The sequence below is a fragment of the Centropristis striata genome, chromosome 7 (genome assembly GCF_030273125.1).
Source record: "Centropristis striata isolate RG_2023a ecotype Rhode Island chromosome 7, C.striata_1.0, whole genome shotgun sequence".
Lineage (NCBI taxonomy): Eukaryota > Metazoa > Chordata > Actinopteri > Perciformes > Serranidae > Centropristis > Centropristis striata.
The window spans coordinates 12,303,751-12,323,893 of NC_081523.1; the positions used below are offsets into that span (position 1 = coordinate 12,303,751).

The window sequence follows — 20,143 nt, forward strand, 5'->3', positions numbered from 1 at the left end:
GTAATGATGAGATTTTGTGTTAACAGGTGAATTCTCTGGTGTGTTGCTGGGAGACAGGGGGTCTGTCTGCCAGCCTTTTCTCCTGACACCATTCACAGACCCCCAGGACGCACAGCAGGCCTACAACCATGCCCATGCCAGGACCAGGACCAGGACCAGGACCAGGCCCAGAGTTGAGATGACCTTTGGCCTCCTGAAGGCACGCTTTCAGTGTCTTCACTGTCCTCCACAATGTGGCCTGCCTGAGGAAGGAGAGGGCCCCCAGAGTGCCCCCAGCCATGGACTGGGACAATCCAGCAATATTCCCAGATGACGACAGTGGTCCTCTCATGAGGGAGCAATATGTGTTGAATTATTTTAGTTGATATGCATACTTTCAATTTAAGTTAAATATGTCCTGCAGTGGCAGAGGAATTTGTTTTTATTTATTTATTTTTTATTTAAATTGATTTGGCCTCTTATGATGATTGTGCTGTATACTGTGTGTATAAAAGCTTGCAGGGAGGCTACTGCATCATTTGTCTGTTCATTCCATGTGTATGGATTTGTCCTGCATTTATTTCAGTGTGCAGACATGCAGGGTGTATTATATTCAGACCTTTGAATGTGTATTTATCCTTGTGTTGTATAATATACTTTGACTCTGTGCTTTCTATCTTGAAGAGTCACTGTGACTTCAGTTTTGAAAGGAGCCGATGGTTTACCTGTTTTGATTTATCCTTATTCAATAAAGGAACATAATGTTACACTTTGTGTACATATTTATTTATATGGGATGTGTATTTTATACGACCGAGTTTTAGGGCCACATTGAGGAAGACAACAAAAGTCATAAATTTATGAGACTGATTCTTTCTGCGGAACAGATGTATTGTCTTGCATCTTTTTAAAGTCCTGATACTTCATTTTTTAAGATAATTTTTTTGGTATTTTTCATGCTTTATTGAAAGTGACAGATAAAAAGGGGGTGACATGCGGCAAAGGGAGCACAGGCTGGATTTGAACCCGGCTCCGCCACAGCAAGGGCTCAGCCTTAATGGTAACGTTCTACCAGTGTGAGCCACCGGGACACACTGAAGCCCTGATACTTCTGACAATGTGATGCTGGCTGATGTGCCAAAAGATTAAGTATCTCCTTGTTGGTGAAACCTATACTGAAGTACAATTCCACAAAAAGCTTCACGGCCCTCATTTTAACAACTCTCAAGCCTTATAGTCTATGGGAAACTGTAAATTATCTAATGATTGCAACATCATCTAAAATAATTAATTATCCAAAATGATTGAAATGAATGATCACAAACGTTTAAATAATGACATAGGGTCTAGTTCTATGTGATAACAATGTGTAAAGGGCAGTGGAATAACTATTGGTGTCCGTTTGTGGTGACTGCTGACTGAGATAAGGGATGAGATTAAATAGATCCTGGAACATAACCTGGTCTGGAGCAGGTTTGCTCCACAGACTAAATCTCCATGGTAACTTATACCATAACATATCCCACTGCCCCCTATCCTGCTTTTGTGCAACCGGATCACGGATAAGTTGAGCCAGGATAACCAACATATCCCGGCTTAATCCCTTATCCTAGTTTTGTGCAATAGGCCCCAGAAAAGTAAATCAGGTAGAAACAAAGCTTGCAGCAGGGAGACTATAGAAAGCAGAAATCACGTCCATGGTCGAGTGTGTGTGTATGCAACAACACACACAGTGCAGTACAGCATGTATGCACTTATTTACTTACAGGGTGCATCAGGATGTAGATGAATAAAACAGACCTGTGTGTTGCTACATATTTATAAATGTGTGTAACCTTTAGCTGTACAATCAAGACAGAATATGAGTGGTGCTGTTAAATTGAGCGGTGTGAATACATTTCCATGCATGAGTAAGAGAGTATAAATGTGAGATCTGGCAGCGTGAGACGAAGCATTTTTATCAAAGGGGGTTGCTGTTGGCGCTGCCTCTTGATCTCTTCTTCCCCTCTAACTGCCGTGTGCTTGCTATCTCCCACAGCGATGCCATACAATGATACCAGGCGCTCCTTGCTTTGAATACTCGCCTCTAACACTGCTGCCTATCTACAGCCAGCGGGGTGCAATGGCACTAGTTTTTATTGCAGCTTTACTAATTTTTGCTAAGAAGCAAAAAAAAACCCAGTTGTTCCCAGCCTGGTTGTCAGGGACCCCAAAAGTCTCCCTAGATAAATCTGCGGGGCCGTTAGAGCATTAACAGGATAAGACAGAAATATGTTTTCTACTGCCAGTCTGCCACACAACAAAACTTGTTTTTCTTTCTCTTTTTTTCCTTTTCTTTTGGGCCATTTTGGAAACTTACACCGCTTATCCCTCTAAAGAAAACAACTTGCAGTATGCCAACACTATAGCAGGTGAGGCATCACAAGTAGAGCTGAAATGATTTGTTGATCAATCAATTAGGCGATTGGTTCCCAAACTTTTTCTACTGGACCCCCCTTTTCTAACTAAAAATAATTTCAAGCGTTTCGTCTTTGTTTTTTTGGTGTAGATTCATGATCTGATTTAGGTTTACCTTGAGGCCTTTTCCACATTTTGCTAGCATTGCAGAATAATTACATTTTCAATTTAGCCTTGGCGCACAAATTAATCTACAACTTTTTTGATAATCGAGTATTCTACGTTGTTTGCTTTTATTCGTCCTGTAAGTCGCTTTGGATAGAAGCGTCTGCTAAATGACTAAATGTAAATGTACGTTATTTTATTTTTAAGTTCCAGCTTCTCAGCTTCTTTGTTGTAAACTGAACATATTGGGGTTATGGGCTGACAGAAAAAGTAATTTGAAGACATCAGTTTGTAGTTTTTTCTTCTTCTGTGGCCGAGAGAGCTTAATGACTTAAAGGTGGAGTCCACAATTCTGAAGAAAGATTGATGATATTTAAACTCAACACCCAAACAAATGCACCCCACCCATCAATGCTCCCATAAACCACCAGAATGTGCCAGGTCTACCACCCCTCTTTCTCCCACTGCCTTGCTCTTTACACATCTATTGCCTTTCTTTGTGTGGCTCAGTCTTCAGGCGATATTCATTGAATTTGGGCGACTCATATATTTGATTCAAATTGCTGAATGTCCATAAAATAAATCACCATTGCTTTTCACTTTAGTCTAACATTTTATGAACCAAAAGTAATCTGCAGATACATAGAAAATGAAACATATTCTTAGTTGTTTAAGTAAAAATATATTGAAAAATAAAATGAAATTGACTGATCCCACTGGACTGTTCTTAATTTGTTAGAAAAACATATCTTTGAAGACTCAAAATACGGTGGAATAATTTGACATGGTGCATTTTATATGTCAGCCCATTTCTCAGATTTTTGTGGGATTTTTATGGGTAGAAATATTCACCAGCTAGTATGTCTGTCTGAGTTTTTCAAATTTAATGGCCATCTTCGCCTGTCACCCTGCGACGCTGCATGCCCGGCTGATTCCGCATGTGTGGCCTGGTTCCCATATATATCTGACTACTGAATTGCATCGATGCTCTTATATTTTGGGGTTTTTGCTCTTGAACAGATTTACATTGTCACACATTTACATTGCTGAGACAAACAAGTACAGTAAAGCTGAAATACCAAACACTGTGAGAATGGTAATCATACATGTTCAGGCCATTACAAAAGACTTTTACAACCACCTGCAAGTTTCAGTTCATAGCACATTTAATTCACAACAATCACTTTTTCATACAAAAACCCACACTTCATGCGGGAGGACTCATTTTTCAACTGACTTGCTTCAGTTAATAAGCGCATTCTTATCTGGAGGCTGCACAGCACAACCAGTACGAGTGTCGGACACTGATAATCTCCTGAAATCAGGAGTGAGATATCATGTGGAGCTTTCTTCATCAGCTCTTCCAAACTCCCCCAATTTTTCTAACTCCTCAGCCCTTCTACCACCAGTCAGCTCCTCTAACCCCAAAGCAAGAATAATTCTACTGAGGGAAATGTTAATGTATTGTGTAACTGTATAATTATTCTGCAAAGTGCCACACGCAAATACACAATCATGCACCAATGCACTTAACACAATTTATATGGAGACGTTTGTATTTCAATTAAACAAACCATTTTTCAGTACAGCAAACATTTTAAAGGATCTAAATGTCATAATGTAGCAGAAGAAATGCCGCTAATATGCTCAGTATTGTTTCCACAGGTCTTACAAGCAATTTCATGCTGACTCGATTCTTTCTTGTTCTGCTTTAATTTGCCAACATTTTGTTAAAGATCACATAAATAAGTTGGGGCAAAAGTTTGGAGAGATAGGGAAACCACTTCAAAACACAAGAGAATGATCACATTACTCTTGATGTATTAACTGTCAATAAACTCTGATATATAGCTGTATTATAATTGCATTCATGTTATGCTGTCCTCAGATGTTATAGCTATGTGACCACTGTCAACTTTCAAACACCACAACACCATCAGAGGAAACCTGAAATGACCCGCACGGACTGATGTCTTATTCTTCAAAGACAGAAAAGCAACACCAGCTGACTTTTGTCTCTAATAAGGCAATTTCCGGGCCAAGCATAAGAATTTATAAATAACTTGTTTTTATGACTTAGTGGCCCCTTCGCAAATGGAAACCGCTCATTTAGTATCGAGAACACAATTTACAAAGCACTTAACAGAACTGTAAACGGCCTTTCTGATGCCTGAAAAGCTTCGTCTGAGGATGGAAATCAATAACATTGCATCTCTCTTCACTTTGTTCATCAGTCTTTTCCTTCTTTCCCTTTTAACATTAGATTACTGGATTCATGTCCTAGAAGACCATCCTCACACACTCAAATACGGTGATATGATATGACATATATGGTACGCAACTGCATGAAAAACTTTATGTAAACAGAAAAAACCCCGCTGTTAAGACGGTTTCTTTAAATCAGATTAACTCAAAGCCAATTGTATCTACAGTAGGTAGTTCAAACTGGGATAATCGTGCAAATCGAGTCAAAAGCCTTGTCACAATCCCATCAATTATCAAAGGGAAGGGACCCAGAGATGATGTGAATGAGCTCCTACATCTCCCCAGCATTAATTAGGACTTCACTCAGTAATTAGCTATCTGAAAATAATTACCATCAAAATGTCTGATTAAAATCTCCATCAGTCTCAAAGTCAGGAGACTGAATGAGAGACACCAGCATCAAATTAAGGCGTGCTACTTTTTCCAACGTCGGCCACCGCGGTTGTCCCCTCATTTTGTTTTAATTGAGCGGCAGATATGTGGGTAGCACCTCTGATTGGATCTGAGAAGCAGCGCAGCTTTAGAACAGTTGATTGAAAGTGACCTTGGTCTAATTACAATTGGTCTAATTATAATTCTCTGATTACATCCCTGCAGGAAATGTAAGAATACGATGTTGCTGGTGGCCTCTGTTAATGACGTTAAGATAGGTTCTGAATGATTCCTGAATTGATTCTGATCAGATAAGAAGAAACAACAAGAGGCTGTTGTTGTCATCTTGAACACAATTAGATTGAATTACTGTAAATGTGTTTTGTTTTTCGGTGTTGCGAAGACATTAATTCGTCCATTTAAAAATGAGGTGTTTCTCTTTTCACAACTGTTTGTCTCCCTCTTTGCCTCGTTCTCTCTCTCTTTCCATTTCCATGTTCCCCTGTTTTTCTCCCCCATCTCTCCTCTCTGTCTGTCTCTCAGGGCTGAGGTCGTGCTGCCCTCCAGCTCCCTTCCTCGCAGCCGGGATGACATCATCACATAGCTGCCTCGTCCTTGGAGTGCCTATTCATCATCCTGATCATCATCGCCGGCATCAGCAGCATCACCTGCGTATGCGCACACATTTACACAAGCACATACACCGACTGCGAGCAGATAAAAGACAAGAGAGCCCCCACCCGTTCTGTGGGATTGCAAGCCTAAAGGAAAGAGGGAGAGGACCACGGAAAGAGAGAGAGAGAGAGAGAGAGAGAGAGAGAGAGAAGAAGAGGGATGATCCTGCTGGGGTAGGCAGAAACCCCTGACCTGTGCACTTCCAACAATACATCTCAATAAACCACTGTACAGACAAATCTGATGAGTCAGACTTAGTGGGAAAACAACAACATAAAAAGCAGGAGAGAGAAGACCCCTCCACACCTCCCCGTTCCTCCTAAACCTGAAAACTTCCCACAGGGAGAGCCGCACTTCCTCTCCCTTAGTCACCAGCTAATCTAAAACTTCAAGAGCTCTGGCACTGCTCGCTGTATTCCGGTTACTGGATGGTGCATGACTGAATAAACCAATGTCTTGATGTGCGGGAATTACAGCAGTGAAGTGGAGCCACACTGAGAAAACACAGCAATAAACAATGTTTCCAGCACATGGGCCACCGTCTGCCTGCCCAGTCTGCTTTTCAGCGTAATGTGCTCACAATGCTTTAGTCGGATATATGTGTGTTTGTGTGTGTGTGTTTCTGTGTGTGTGTGTGTGCGTGCGCAGAATTTTAGAGCTGCTGTGCTCTGGTAGAATACAGGCAGGTACTACAAAATCTTAAACAGCATGTTCCCCAGCTTCCAACCACACATTCTGAATGTCACGACAAAGCTTTTAATTTAGCACATCAGATCAAAAGATTAATTACAAGATAAAAACATTTAGGGGGATGTAAAGACAAGTTGCAGCCATATGGTGACAAAACAGTGGTGGGTATGTTGTTCTGGGATTAAATGTGTGAAATTGATGAAGCTTGGTGAATTCCTTGTGGTCTAAAAGCCCACATTTGCACCTGTTATTTATTATAATAATCAAAAAACAACAGCAGCAAAACACCCATTGGCATTACCATCATCTATCATCATCATCTAAAGTGTGTAAAGTAAAGAAATAGGAAAATAAGGGGTTATTGGAGGTTTAAATAAATACATAAATAAATAAATAGATAAACAAATAAAAACATGGAGCTTGGAGGAATGAGGATTCTGTGTAAAAAACTTCAGATTACAGTCATAATTCATGTGAGATTAAAATCGTAAATTTACAAGAAACAAACTTGAATATTCTCTGAAAAGAAAATGGTATAATTTTGAGAAAAAAAACTCCACCTCCCCCTATTTTTATTTCATACACCATCATAAAATGAAAACACTGAGATGATGTGTTGCATTTCTGTGATGCGAAATAATTGGTCTTGTAACGTTAGCATTTAAACACCAGTTTAACACATTCATCAATATTTAAACGCAAAATTCCAAGCAAAAACGAAATAATAAAGGGTTGAGTCTTTAAAGTGTAGTGGTATTATGCACAATGTGCTATTGAAGCAGAAAAGAGAAAGGAAACCTAAATGAGTGCAGACTCACGTAGTCATGGAAGGCCTTGGCCTCACTCGAGTGTTCACATGTGTCTCTTCTCTCTGGAGCCGCACAGTACAGGTCCCAGAAAACACTGCAACACACGAAGAGGCAATCAAATGGCAAAACAGAAACATTAAAGCTTGACAGATAAAAATAATAGTCCATTTTAGAGGCAGTGTAATCCAGCATCAAGGCAATAAGTGCGATTCTATTATCATCATTGGAACAGACAACTTTAGGTGAGAGCATTACAATGTGCAAACAGCAACCTGAGGAAGAGCTTTTGGGGACAATTAATGAGATGAAGATAAATTAAAACGGGAGGAGAAGGAGGAAGAATGATTATTTTAATTAATATTGTCAATGATGGAATGAAGAAAAACAGCATGAAAAGGAATGTAACTTGAATCATTAGACATAAAAACACTCACCACCACCATGAGTGGAGGAACCCTGGAGGTTCTCCTAATGTGATGTTCTTCTCCCATCGGATCTAGACAGACGGAGCGAGAGAAGGAGAGAGAGAGAGAGCGAGAGAGAATGAGATGCTTCAGAAACATATTAAGTATAAAAACATGCTCGGCATCTGAATTACCTGCTTTACAAGGTTGGAGAGGGTGCAAGGGAATTCTTATAACACATGCCATTATGTAATTATATTATGATTCTCATGCCATGGAATCATAAGTGGATAAGTGAGTCTATGTGTGCCGGAAAGCCCGTATATTCACAAGTACGTGAGAGAGTGTGCGTGTTTACTGAGTAAGGGGATGTGCAGAGTCTGAGGTCAGGAACATGTTCCAGCTTGAGGAGCCCGATCAAACCTTTGTATAACCCACACACTCCTCTACAACATTATTTGTCCTCCTGCATCCAGTGTTTCATTCACTCTTTGCTGCCAACTACTTTCTATCGTGTATTCCTTCATACCTTATTTTTACGTCCTCCATTTTTCTCATTCATTCCCTCCTTATTATGTATGTATGTCCGTTTATGCCTAAAGACACAAGTGTTTATAGTTGTTTTAAACACCTACACTTGAAAGTGGCCATAACCGTGCATTGAGGAAAATCTTTTCTTCAAGGCATTCACGGTGTTATACTTGTTATACTACTATACTTTGGAGAACACAAGAAAGCTTTCTACTGCTCTAATGAATTTGGGGAAGTTTGCATCCCAGCAGCCGAAGCCAAACTCTTTAACTAAGATAGTTAGCCCAATAAAAAAATGTTAAAAAGGTTTGTTAAAATGACAATAAACAAAAGACAGACAAAAAAAAATGTCTTCTCTCACTACTAGTTAAACAAATATTACAAAATAAGGTAATGCATGTGAACGTACGGAGCTTTGAAATCAAGGACCAATTGCTTAAAACATCACTATGAATTTTATCTCCATAAATAGATATCTGCATATGAATGCAAGAATGGCGAAGTGATGACTCATCCTACTCTGCCTTTGATTGGCAAGAAATTGTTGTCTCAGTTTGTTTCAGCTGTTTAGGTGTAGGCATGAGGAGTGAGATGGGACTGTAAGCCATGCCTTGCACATGGGAGAAGAAGTCTGGGGTTGGATATGCACTATACATTATCTACAGGTGCATCTCAATAAATTAGAATATTTTGGAAAAGTCCATTTCCAGTAGTTCAAGTCAAATAGCCCAACCAAGTATGAGTGCATATGGATGGACATACTATTCAGAGGCCAACATTTCCATATTAAACATACTTTTGAAAATTGGTCTTTTGTAATATAAATTTTTGAGACTTTAAATTTTAGGTCTTCATTAAATATAAGCCATAATCATTTTTAATTAGAAGAAATTAAATTAATTAAGACATTAAATGTTTCATTCTGTGTGTAACGGATCTATATAATGTGTTATTTCCACTTTTTGAATTGAATTACTGGCATAAATAAACTTTTCTATGATATTCTAATTTATTGAGATGCACCTTTAAATATCCTCTGGCTTCAGTGGAACCCCAGGAATATTGACCCTCACCAAAGGGTAAATCATCTTCAGACCGGTAGTTGATGGGTTCACAGATTGCTCTGAATTTCGAGTGCTAAATCTGCCACAGTTGTCACTGTAAACGGCATAAAGTGTTTGTTGTGCGAAAACAGAAAGATTGACAGATGTAGCCACAGTAACTAAAGAGGGTGGGGCTTAACAAATGGTCAATTCCAGCGCCTTCTTCCAATGGAAGGTGTGGGTGAAGAGGGATTCAGACACCATCTGACAAACACTTGACTTGAATCATTCTGACACCTCAACACCTCGGTCAAGGTTAGTGGCTAACATGAGTGCTGACATCACCCACAGTAGGGCTGATTTATGCTTGCAGACAGTGTGGTGCAGATACATACAAAGACACACACACAGTCTGAGCAGCAGCTGTGGGCAGCAGTCAGGCTTCTCCTATCAGACTATGACGCTATTGTTTAGACTGCCTCTCCTCTCTATAAACAGACTGACATCACTCTGAATTTTAAAGTGATCTCATGATCATCTCGTTCACTGAAATGTTTCAAACGGGTAAAAGAATGAGACTGTTGTACCACCTGCTCTACCAGCAGAGTGAACAAGCGCTAAAATAACAGGAACAACTGAATCACTTTCAATCAGACTGTCCTGACCTCAGCTGCAGATCAGACACGGTGACTTTTAGAAGGAATGCCTTGCTTTGAAGTTGTTGTTTTTTTTGACGAGGGTGGGGGGTTTGCAGGAACTGCCTCTCTTTGATTTCCCCACATGCTTTTGGTCTAAGTTAGCAGTTCTAGTAAAGACATCGGTCAACTTGAAACATTATAGGCAGCCGGCAGTTTCCATATACACCATGACAAATAAGGATTTACTCTCTCATAATTGCTCAAATGGTACAAAAGATGCAGAATGGGCATGACATCCTTCATTTCTCAAATTTAATTGGCTGTAGCTCAGTCCAAACACGATCGGAGGCAGTTCAGGTCAGGACACTTTTTAGCATGTTCTTTTATTCCCTCTTTCATATGGAAAGCGTAGAAGAAAATAGCATTGACTGTGCCCGCATATCCTGTGTTCTTGTGGTCTGCACTCCTGGGTGGTTTGTGCATTTACCTTCACCATGCTACACTGACAGGCCTTTAGCATGATTACTGGCAGATGTAGGCAAGGGCTGCTCTCATTGCACGGAGGACTGAGATTTAGGAAAGCCCCACCTTTACAGTTTCCCCTTTACAAATGTACTTAAATTATCAATTATATTTCAACCATTTTCATTCTTGCTGTCTTGCTTTTTTCTCCTCACATATTATATTAGAGGGGACCCATTATGATGATTTCAAGTTTATAATTTAATGTTTAATTTTCAAAACACACTACTTTTTTCATACTGCCAATGGCTGCTGCACCCCTTTCCACCCTCTGTTTTAGTGCCAGTCTCTTTAAGCTCCCTTCCCGAAAAAGCCCAGTCTGCTCTGATTGGTCAGTATTTCCGGGTCTTCTACAAATGAGCATTGGGTGTCCCTGTAAAAGGGATGTATTAGATGTCTAGATACGGTGTTGTCATCCAGCCTTGCAGCCAAATTCCACATAACACCAATTTAAAAGCGAAAGCCAAAAAACACTTGCAAAATGCACCAGGTGAGCAATGGAGGAGTGGCTGAATAGACGCACATATTCATTTTACATACATAAACTACATTATTTTATGCTTTAGATTTTTAGATTTAAGAAAATAAGGAGGGCTACACAGTGGTCTAGTGGTTAGCACTCTTGCTCACAGCAAGAGGGTCGCCGGTTCGACTCTGGCCTGCGGCTTTTCTGTGTGGAGTTTGCATGTTCTCCCTGTGTCAGCGTGGGTTCTCACCGGGTACTCGGGCTTCCTCCCACACTCCAAAAACATGCACTTAGATTTAATTGGTGACTCTAAATTGTTCCTATGTGTGAATGAGAGCGTGAATGGTTGTCTGTCTCTATGTGTCAGCCCTGCGATAGTCTGGCGACCTGTCCAGGGTGTACCCAGCCTCTCGTCCAATGTCAGCTGGGATAGGCTCTAGCCCCCCGCGACATGAGTGCAGATAAGCCGAGAAGGATAATGAAGAAAATAAGGAAAAGCAAAACAGGTCCCCTTTAAGGTTTCATAGTATTCTTATTATTATTGTTTGAGCCATAAATTTAGTTTGACAGGATCGCATGGTTTCTTGTTGCCTGTTCTTCTAAGCTCTCTGATTTGGTATTTCCATTCAGGTATTCTGATTCACGGCTCTTGTTTTCTGAGCCTGAGGATACGCTGTAAACAGATGTGGATGATAAAAAGTGGCTATTAAAGCCATTCCAGCCCAGTACTCCAGCCAGAGCTACATTAAAGGGTAATGTTTACCCTGTGTGTGAGTGTGCATTCACATGCATGCACGCCCATGTGTATTGTATACAAGTGGCTGTGTTTATACTTGTTGCACTCTTAGCTAATGTGTTCCCACACTTGAATATAACACCGCCTATCTCTTTCATCTGCCACATCTGCCGAAGAAAGAGCAAGCGATACGGCAGAGAGGAAAGGGTGTCATAGAGGCAGATCGCTGTGTGTGTGTGTGTGTGTGTGTGTGTGTGTGTGTGTGTGTGTGTGCGCACGTGAACGCAGACACACACAAAGTCAGAGTGATGAGAATTGATGCCAGCTGATGATGTAACCTTTTCCATCCCCCTCTCTTTGTTCTCCTCTTCCTCTGGCCGATGTACAACCAGCCTCCAGCCTCTGTCTCCTACATTGTAATTTACCGTCATTTACAGCGAAGCACCAGAATCAGCTGACCTCGTTTTCACCCCTTCACCTTTTTACCTCTGCAGAATTAAAGCAGGGACACGCTTGCCTCTCAGGAAGAGCAGTGGAGAGATAGTTGAAGAGGAGAGCGGAAGGATCACAAAGAGAAAGTGCAGAAATCAGAGAAAGAGATAGAAAGAGATAGAAAGAGATCGACTGAGACGGAGCCGCTGAGCGGATCAGTGAATGATGTCAGTCGAAGACGTCAGCCCCGGGCTGAGCGTCGTAACTCTCCCTTCTCTCGGGCTCACAGTCCCACTAAATGCAACACTCGTGTTAAAAAGCCTGTCTGCTGCTACTAACCTGTTGGCTCAGCACTGTGAGGCCAGACTAATTCAATTAGCTGCTACATTTACTGGACATAGTGTATTAGGGGTCAGACCACTTTTCAGAGTGGACACATAAAGTACATGGGCTGTACTCTCTAACACACACGAACACATACAGCATCTTTGTGTCTTACCTCTGAGAGAAAGGTCTGTGCTGACTTCTGTGCTCCTACATGCAGCAGGTACTCGTACACATACAGAGCTAGCCTGCACATAAAGATAAAGAACACAGTGGGAGGAAATGGGTCAGTTTGTTCTTCAACATCCAAACAGTCAACAACAGATGTTTGGCGAGTAAAAAAAATGGCAGAAAATGGAACATTGTAAAGAGTGGAGGCAACAGATGTACACTTAAGAGTAAGACTAAAAACGAAACATTTGAAATCCCCCAAAGATTCACCTTACGTAAGTTTGAGCTTTCGTGAGTTTCAAGTTCTAACTTTGAGGCCAGAAAATAACTGCTTTGGGACTGAAGACAATTACACTTCCTACTCCATATTTAAGATAAATCCATATTTAAGAGGGAGTTTCTCCCAGGATTGCCTAAAAATAAAGATGAAGGAGCCTACGCATGGATACCAATTGCCAAGCAGCTCCAAGACGCAATGTGCAGGGATGTGTGAGGGCGTCACAGTCCGTTACAAATCTCATGAGAAACAGAAAGACACACACCAGCTTAGGAGCACTAATCATCTCACGAATGCCAAACAACAGTCAGAGCAACCTTTTAAGACATTTGAAATTCGCCAGACGTAAGAGTAAAGCTAAAACCCACCTGTTTGAAGAACAAACAGCATGGTGATAAGAGTACGCCTAGTGGGGCTGCACTGTAAAACACCTAACCCTCATGCCTAGGGCTCTCCACAGACTTCCTCCCATGGCTTTGATCACAGTAAGAATTAATTACAGGCTTGATTTGTTAATCAATTCTCCTCCCAGTGTGTCTGTGCTGGTACTAACAGAAACTTAGAGAAGAAGGGAGGGTGATGATCTACTGGGTCTATAAATACAAGATAAACATTGATCCACAGGAGATCAATAGCAGATCACACTGACTCCTAACAGCACCCTGAAGATTTGGACAGGAGTCTGATGTCAGGACCTAAAGTCACTGTGCATGGCAAATGAGATGTTTGTAATGAATTTAACAAAGGGAGCAATGAGCAGGTACATTTGTGCTTGATGCTCACATTTCCCCTTAAGTCAATATTAACCAGGTTAGGGGCAGATTGGTGCAATTCGAAAGTGCTTTCATATTCCTAACATGGACTCTATATGTATTTAGCCATATTAGACATACTTGCTCAATTAGAATATTGTGTACTCAAGTGAAATTGTACCTCAAGGTTGTTAACTAATTCTTGGCACACTTGGAAACATTTGCTCATATAAGGTTTCAATTTGTGATTATTTTCACTTCTGATTATTGTTTATTGTCTAGAGCCCTATTATATAAATGCAGTGAGATCAAGACACACCACCCATCAGGTTCCAAATGTGTCAATTTGAATTTCTCTATTTATATATTGTATTAATAGGACATGATAACACCATTACCAATATTTCACATACCTTTTATATAACTGATATAGTATTTTTTCAGCCAATTAATTAGTCATTTATACATTATTTTCAATATAATAATATATAAAGTGTTTACTTAATATTTTAACTACCTTTTTACACATATCTTTTAGCTAACTTATACTTCTCTCCATACTTGCCAGTGTTAGAAGAAGAACTCAGATCCTTTACTGAAGTAAAATTATTAATACAACATGGTGAAAATATATTGCTAGAGTTATGTAGGTATCTTCAGCAAAATTGACTTAAAGTGAAAGTACTCATTGTGCAGTACAATGTTCCCTGTCTGTGTTTAACTATTGTATTTAATGTTTTGGATGAATATTACTGCTGAATTAATATATATGTTGCATTTTACTTCTGGTTAGCTCAATACACAGCAATGCTTAATATGTTATAAGATCATCACATGTTTGTAGCAATGCTGTCCTATTAGAACCACCTATTGTATCTCTAAAAAGTCAACTTTGCACAATGCGTTTTCCAGTTAATCCAAGAGGTTTTAGCTTATGAAGTAAGATCATTTTCTTAGCCTATAAAGGAACATCACTGCTCTACAAAATGTGAGAAAACTGTAAAAAATTCTCACGTAGTGGGAACAACAATCAAATTCTGACATTTGAGAAGCGACAATTAATGCATGTTTGGCATTTAAGCATGATAAATGACTTACATTATTAGCTGATTAAAGTCAAAATAGAAGTAGATTTATTTCCTGTTAACTGACTAATTGATTACCTAGCAAACCCTTTCAGCTACACATATAGTTGGGATATACAGAGAACTAGTTGAAGCATGACACAGCACAAGCTTTGACCTGGAGTTTGGTACGTTTAGTGTGTTTGTATGATTTTGTATCGTCAGGCGTGAAAGATGGTCACACCAGGACAGCAGCTGTCCTCGACCCTCCGCTGAAAGGTGCGACCAGGCTGCTGTAGCCGATCCACATGCCTCACATCGAGGTAAAAATAAACTCCCCAGACAGCCCTGTCTGCCTGTCTGAAGATGATGGACTGCACACCTTTCTGCTCTGCACACAGGTACTCTGTCTCCTCACCCCTCCTCCTCCCCCTCCATCCCCATCTCTCTTCTTCATCACTTTCATTCTCAGTCTCTCCTCTTCCTCCTCCTCCTCCTCCTCCTCTCTCTTTTTGCCTTGTCTGCCTTGATGGTACGGCTTTCTTCTTGGAATCTTTTTGGTAAGAGGTCATGTTTGTTTAATGATGAAGACAAGACAGCAGAGGCTCTTCCTCTTTTCCTTTCCATTTCTTCCCTTTTTCTGCGTTCCCCCCCGTGGCCTGGCAGTAATGTTTAACCAAAGAGACAGAGACAGAACGTTTCACAGGGACAAGGTTAACGGAACAGTGAGAGGTTTGACAAAACTCTTGACACCTCTACAACAGAGCATGAATTAAAGATGCGGCCATTTTTTTTTTCAAGGTGCTATACAACTCTGAACATTTCTAGGTACAAACCCTCTCAGTCGCTCAGTTCTGCATCGTTTTCCTGTCAACCTGTCTGTATCCGTCACTCTCCCCTGTGAACCCTATCATCAGATAGAGCAGCATCAGTACAGAACTATTTATTAATACTGAAAGATCTCATGTATCTGAATACATTCCCGGCAATGATGACAAGCCTGATGGACGGCACAGATGAATTCTTTGTGTCAGTGGGAATAAATAAAGAAATGAAAGCTTGTACTCAGCATGCACTGGCCTGCATCCAGTCAGCTGTCTCTTACCAGATAAAAACACGGCCTCGCTCAGTAGCTGAAAGCTTTGACCTATGATTGATTTCACAGGAGGTCTAAGATGTGACCTTTGGCCCTGATATAGAGAAAAGGTCGAAGAAAGTGAGGAAACCCAGTGAAAGTGGAAGCATGAGGGCGGCCGTGGGGAGAAAGGCGGCTGAGTGAAAGAAAGATAAACATTACAGGGTATGAAAGGTAAGCAGGTTAATGCAAGTTTTGTGGAAAGGATGAAAGGAAGGGAAATGCAAAAGAGCTAATTCATTCACTACTCCTGACCTTTAACACAATGGTTTAAATTCACAGACGGCTGCAAAAATACATACATAAATCACACTTGAACCACTAGTTTCCCTCTCTTTCTCTCCTATCTCTTATTTATTTAACACGCACTAACAGAAGGCAGAGCTGAAACAAGACTGATAAGGAGACAGCAACGCAGAAGACGACACTTTGTTAGCATTCAATATCTATTGAACTTTCACTCAAAAATACTAATTTCCTCAAAGAAGAGTGATAGCCTTTGAAAACACAAAACCCCCTTATGCTGCTTTCTCATTGTTCAGTTACCACTTGTTCAGCTGAGCCTCCTGCTGATAAAAAAAAGAAGCATAAAAAAAAAAAGCACCCAGCTATGTGGGACTCGACTGACTGACAGAGTCAAAAATACTGAGCGGAGATAAGGTTGGAGGATTAGAGCACGGGGGGACTGTTCAAGGTTAAGAATCCTCTAAATTTGACACAATAAAGTGAAAGCATTACAAAGACTCTCTTGTCATTAAATAAACTGTCACTTTAAATAATCTCTGCATTAGAATTTGAGGTAAAAGTGCTCAAACTGAGGCAGCCAATGCATTTCTAATGGTTTTTGACTCCAAATTAGTCTCTTCACATTAAATCTCTTTTGGTGTTTGCCCTTGCTGTCGGACATACAGCAGAAAATTGAAGACATTTTTTTATATCCTACCCGTCTACTGTGGCAATTTGTGTTGTAAATAAGAAGCACTTTACATTAATCACAACTGCAACCAGGATGATTGAAGAGATCAGATGCCTCCTACTTTGCTGCCGCTCCCCATATCTGATGGTGGAGAAGGTGGGGCAGAGGGGGTGGACTTTAAGATGCACACCTGATACTTTTCTCCTTCAAATTCAAGTTGTTTTGTCTTCTGTGGGAGACATTTAATTAAATTCAAATGTGCAACCGAACCCACCCTGACTGCACAAGACCAGACAGCAGGTTAGCTACTAAAGTCAGATACCGAGCTTAGCTTAATGAAGGCAGCAGGCAGAAACAGCGGCCAGCGTCTTTGTTAGTGAGCCTTACAGAGAGGAGCGCAGGGAGATGAGAGTGGCTTGGAGCTCAACCACAACCTCAGCTTAAGGCATAGGCATGAACTGGTTTTCCCAAGATCAGCATTTAGGGGGGACCGGTAGATCACTGCTAATCAATTTACTGCCATGGCGATCAAAGTCTGGCAGAGCTTCAAATAACGACAGACAATGGCTTCACTGATTGGATTTGCCTGTTATAGATTAGCTCCAGATTATTTCACCCTTGTTAAAGATGAAATGGAAAAGTGATTATATTTCTGATCTGAATCTGCATGTTAATTGACATATTTACAAGACTTGCTACTATGCTGACATAGCCTAATAACATATTTAAAAAGTAATAAAATCCTAAATGCACATTTGCCTGTAAACATGTGAATCAGTGAAGCAAAAGTCACTTCTTCAGCAGATGTATAACAATAACAATAAACCAGTAACACCCTGCTCCGACAGTACTTTAGTTGAATATTTCCTTATGCTATTGGTAAAACTGTCTGGTGCAGTTTTCTTTAGTAGCTGCACATATTTTTCTGTTTAAGAAAATACAGTCTAATCTACCACAAAACAGAACCACAGTAGAGACAGTAACGTCTCACCCCCTCTATGTAAGATGCTATAAATCTGCCTTCTTTGCCAAAATTAAATTCTGGTGTTGGGTGTGGGCAAGGGCAGGAAATCATCTCTACCCGCAGGAAGTGATGAATACAAACTGTCTCTTAAGGAGCAGTTAGAGAGTGATCCAGTCAGAGAACGATGTCTTGTCCCTTTTGCTACTTACTGTAGTATGTCATTATCACACACTGTAAACTGTACAAGTGTGCGCTGAGTGCTGTTAAATGTTGCATGTCAAATGACATGACTTCTGGATGTTTAAATTTGTAATATTTCATTTTCTGGCTGCATGAGGGCAGTGCAACAGGCTGTAAACTCTACACTGACACCTTATAAAGTGATGTATGCTTAGCTCAGTTTAATAATAATAATAATACATTAAATTTTTATAGCGCTTTTAAAGGCACTCAAAGTCGCTTTACATGACAGGAAATTAGACACACACAAACACAAAATACAGAAGAAAACAACTAAACAGAGATGAGAGATTATGAGTTCAGGTATTGTAAGCTATTTTGAAAAGGTGGGTTTTGAGTTGGTTTTTGAAGGCATGGAGGGAGTCGGAATTGCGGATGTGAGTCGGGAGGGAGTTCCAGAGGGTTGGGGCAGCAGTGGAGAAGGCTCTGTCGCCAACGGTGCGGTGCTTGGTCCTGGTGATGGGGGTGAGTAGGTTGGCGTCTGAAGATCTGAGGTTGCGGGTGGGGGCGTGACGTTGGAGCAGATCTGTGAGGTATGGGGGAGCAAGGTTATTGAGGGCTTTGTAGGTGATGGCAGTTTTGCTCTCTACCAGGGAAATATCTGGCCCCAGTTTGTTCACCAGTTAGTCACTGACTTTGTCCGACTGTGTTTTGGTGCTGGGCAGGTAGCGTATATTGGGATTTTTAGAGCTTTTTTCACTGGAAAAACATCTGGAAGACCATAAGACAGCTGGTTTGTTTAAACAAAGCTGAGCGGGATGATCATTTTTGTGGGTTCATCATTACCAGCAACTCATATTTAACATGCAAATATAGCATAGCAAGTCCAATTTTAGAGCAACTATCTGCTGCTAATAACCAACAATGTAAAGTGAGGCTTCTCTGGGGCTGAAGGTCGGAAGTGCTAAAAACTGCAGTTCCTTGAAAGACCACTTGAGACCGGCTCCAAAAGCAAGTCAATCCCTCCGTGTTACATGTAACTTTACAGCAGAAATAAACATGTTTACAGGCTGGTACAAGAATCGGTTCTGGTTTCTATAGCTAATTCATCAGTTTTTCTGAGATGGAAATTTTGTTTTAATGGTTTTAAGTCTGTTTTTAGCAAGCAAAAATTCTATGGAGCAAAAATGTGACAAGTGATTTATGACGTACAACTTGATAGACAAGTGAATGAAAAATAAAAATAAACACCCAGAGAGTGAAACATAGCCCCGTCTCCAAGGAAGCAAATTACAGAAAGAGAGAAAATGAGAATAAGAGAGTGATGGGCTGACGGGAGCGTAGCAGCGAGAGATGAAAGGTTCTGGTGAAGAGAAGAGAAGAGAGAGAAGAAGGGGGATTAGAGACACAAAAAAAGGCAGATGGGGAGGATGGAGGTGATGGGTGCTAGCGGATGAGCCCCAAGATGAATACTCGTGAGATCTGTAAACTTTCATATTCTAATGTTGAGGATTCTCACTGAGCTGTGTCTCAGTTAGCCAAGCACCCTGCTGTGACCCCCTTCTGCAAATTAACACAAAACCCTGCAACGAAAACAGCCAGGCTCAAGTAGACCTGATTCCTACCATTCTCTAAGAGAAAAAAAGAAAGTGACTACACTCTGTGCTGCAAACACAACATACAGAAAAGACATAATGAAAGATACATAGGCATGCTATACCGCAGAGTATGCACTGGATTTCATTATATTTGTATAAATGAATTTCAATGGATTCTGTGTGAGAGGTAATAACAATGAAAAAGTAATCCGAGACTGAACTAAGTCACAGTCAGGAAGTTGAAATACTGTAATTATCTCCTGGATATGCTTACCTACTACAAAAGACTAATGTGCTGTCTTAAATCTCTGCTGTGTGTGTTCACAGCAAAGAATAATGTTGGTAAAAGTGACACTATGAAGTATTCACTGAGAGCTATACTGTCTTTGAAGCACTTTGCTTTCAAGCGAATGGAATACTTTACAGAGTATTAAAGCAATAAGGGAAAATAAAATGATGACTTTAAATTTCCAGTAGACAAAATACCACTATCACCTGACAAATCATTTGACCTGCAGTCAACTCTAGTTTGGTAAAGCACCTAAACTTTCCTTACAGCATTATTTTTAATGTATTTTGTGTTGTTCTTCATCAAACAACACATTATGTGTTTCATTTAGTGCTGGTGAGAATCTACC

At 40.4% G+C, this 20,143-nt stretch overlaps 1 protein-coding gene across 2 annotated transcripts in view; it reads right to left on the reverse strand.

Moving 5' to 3' along the window:
• Positions 1 to 20,143, reverse strand: part of LOC131974309 (single-stranded DNA-binding protein 2) — a 63,653-nt gene that overhangs the window by 25,443 nt on the left and 18,067 nt on the right. For both annotated transcript variants that reach the window (XM_059336568.1, XM_059336567.1), the window contains exons 2-4: positions 12,624 to 12,696; positions 7,787 to 7,848; positions 7,362 to 7,446 (exon numbers count right to left, since the gene is read on the reverse strand). In XM_059336568.1, coding sequence (XP_059192551.1) covers positions 7,362 to 7,446; positions 7,787 to 7,848; positions 12,624 to 12,696 — 220 coding nt within the window. The remainder of the gene's footprint in view (positions 1 to 7,361; positions 7,447 to 7,786; positions 7,849 to 12,623; positions 12,697 to 20,143) is intronic.